Below are 1,763 nucleotides of genomic sequence, written 5' to 3'. Positions count from 1 at the left end.
TCTGCACTTGGCAATCTTAGACAGCTCACTTACCTAGACATTTCAGCAAGCAGATTTGGAGGTCCAATTCCTGATTCTTTGGCAAACCTTACCCAATTGACTGTGTTTAGAGCTGGTACGAATTCTTTAACTGGTCCAATTCCATCTTGGCTAGGTAACTTTACCAAACTAGTTTACCTACAATTTTCTTTTAATCATTTGAATGGTTCAATTCCGGCCTCATTTTCCAATCTCATCAATCTCAAGATCCTTTGTCTACAGTCAAATAACCTGAGCGGTGTAGTGGAGTTTCAAATGTTTCAGAAGCAACAAAATCTCTACCAACTCCAATTGAGTTCGAACAACTTTGAATTTGTTACTGGATCCAATATTATGAACGCAGCTATTCCACAGTTCACCGTTTTGGCTTTGAGATTATGCAATTTAAAAGAGTTCCCATATTTCCTACAAAATCAGAAAAAATTGAAACGGTTGGATCTGGCAGACAACAAAATCAGTGGTGAAGTACCAAATTGGATGTGGAATTTAAGCAAGGAAACTCTGGTACTCCTGGACATTTCTGGAAACTTATTTTCAGGAGAACTTCCAGCTGTCATACCCTGGGTTAACCTGCTCTCTTTGAGGCTTTCAAACAACATTTTTCACGGACGATTACCGATCCCTCCACCATCCTTGCTAGAATATGGAGCCAATAACAACAAATTTACTGGAGAAATTTCACCATTGCTTTGCAATATGAATTCTCTTCTGTACCTTGACTTGTCGACAAATAACTTGAATGGCACGCTTCCTCCGTGTCTCGGAAACTTTAGTGAGGGTCTATTGCTTTTACTTCTTGGAAGCAACTCGTTTTATGGAATGATGCCTCAACCATTCAACAACAGAAGCAGTTTGAGGATGATTGATGTTAGTCAGAACCAATTGCAGGGGCAATTACCGAGGTCATTGGCGAATTGTGTGATGCTTGAGTATCTGGTTCTGTCAAACAATCAATTCAGTGATGATTTTCCCATTTGGTTGGGGACTCTTCAAGAGTTAAAACTTTTGGCAATGCGCCATAATGGGTTTAATGGTGTGATAGGACAGTCTAGAACAAATGTTGACTTCATCAAGTTACGCATTCTTGATTTGTCTTACAACAATTTTAGAGGTGAGATTCCACCTTTGTTTCCAGATATTGCTGTAAACATGTCAACATACATGCAGGCACAAGTACAGTATGTCATCACTGATATTTATCTTACACGAAATGTTTCTTACTCAATCACATTAGCAATTAAAGGTTTGGATTTGCACTATTCGAAGATTCTAGAAGGCTTTGCAGCCATTGATATCTCAAGCAATAAATTTGAAGGGAAGATTCCAGAGTTCATTGGGAACCTTACGGAGCTTCGCTCTCTCAATATTTCCAACAACATTCTCACTGGTTCCATCCCATCATCCCTTGGCAAGTTAACGAATCTTGAATCTCTGGACCTTTCACAAAACAAGCTCTCAGGGCAGATCCCCCAACAACTGACGCAGCTTTCATTCCTTGGGACCTTTAGTGTGTCTCACAACAATCTCATAGGTCCTATACCTCAAGGAACCCAACTTACTTCATTCAACAGCACTTCATATGAGGGAAACCCAGGATTGTGTGGAGATCCATTACCAAATAAATGTGGAAATCAAGAGGCCCCTCAACAGCCATTTTCAACTGAAGAAGACAGTGATTCAGGCTCATCTCGAACTCTTGAATATGATTTGATATTTGGTTTGGC

The 1,763-nt window shown here is 39.9% G+C and overlaps 1 protein-coding gene across 1 annotated transcript in view; it reads left to right on the top strand.

Annotated features, from left to right (window-relative positions):
• Nucleotides 373-1,763, top strand: part of LOC109947408 (receptor-like protein 12) — a 1,775-nt gene continuing 384 nt past the window's right edge. The window contains exon 1 of the mRNA XM_020557368.1: nucleotides 373-1,756. Coding sequence (XP_020412957.1) covers nucleotides 373-1,756 — 1,384 coding nt within the window. The remainder of the gene's footprint in view (nucleotides 1,757-1,763) is intronic.

This window comes from Prunus persica, chromosome G2 (assembly GCF_000346465.2).
Source record: "Prunus persica cultivar Lovell chromosome G2, Prunus_persica_NCBIv2, whole genome shotgun sequence".
Classification (NCBI taxonomy): Eukaryota; Viridiplantae; Streptophyta; class Magnoliopsida; order Rosales; family Rosaceae; genus Prunus; species Prunus persica.
Note: the sequence above shows the minus strand (reverse complement) of the source record. Positions and strands in the feature narration are given on the sequence as shown.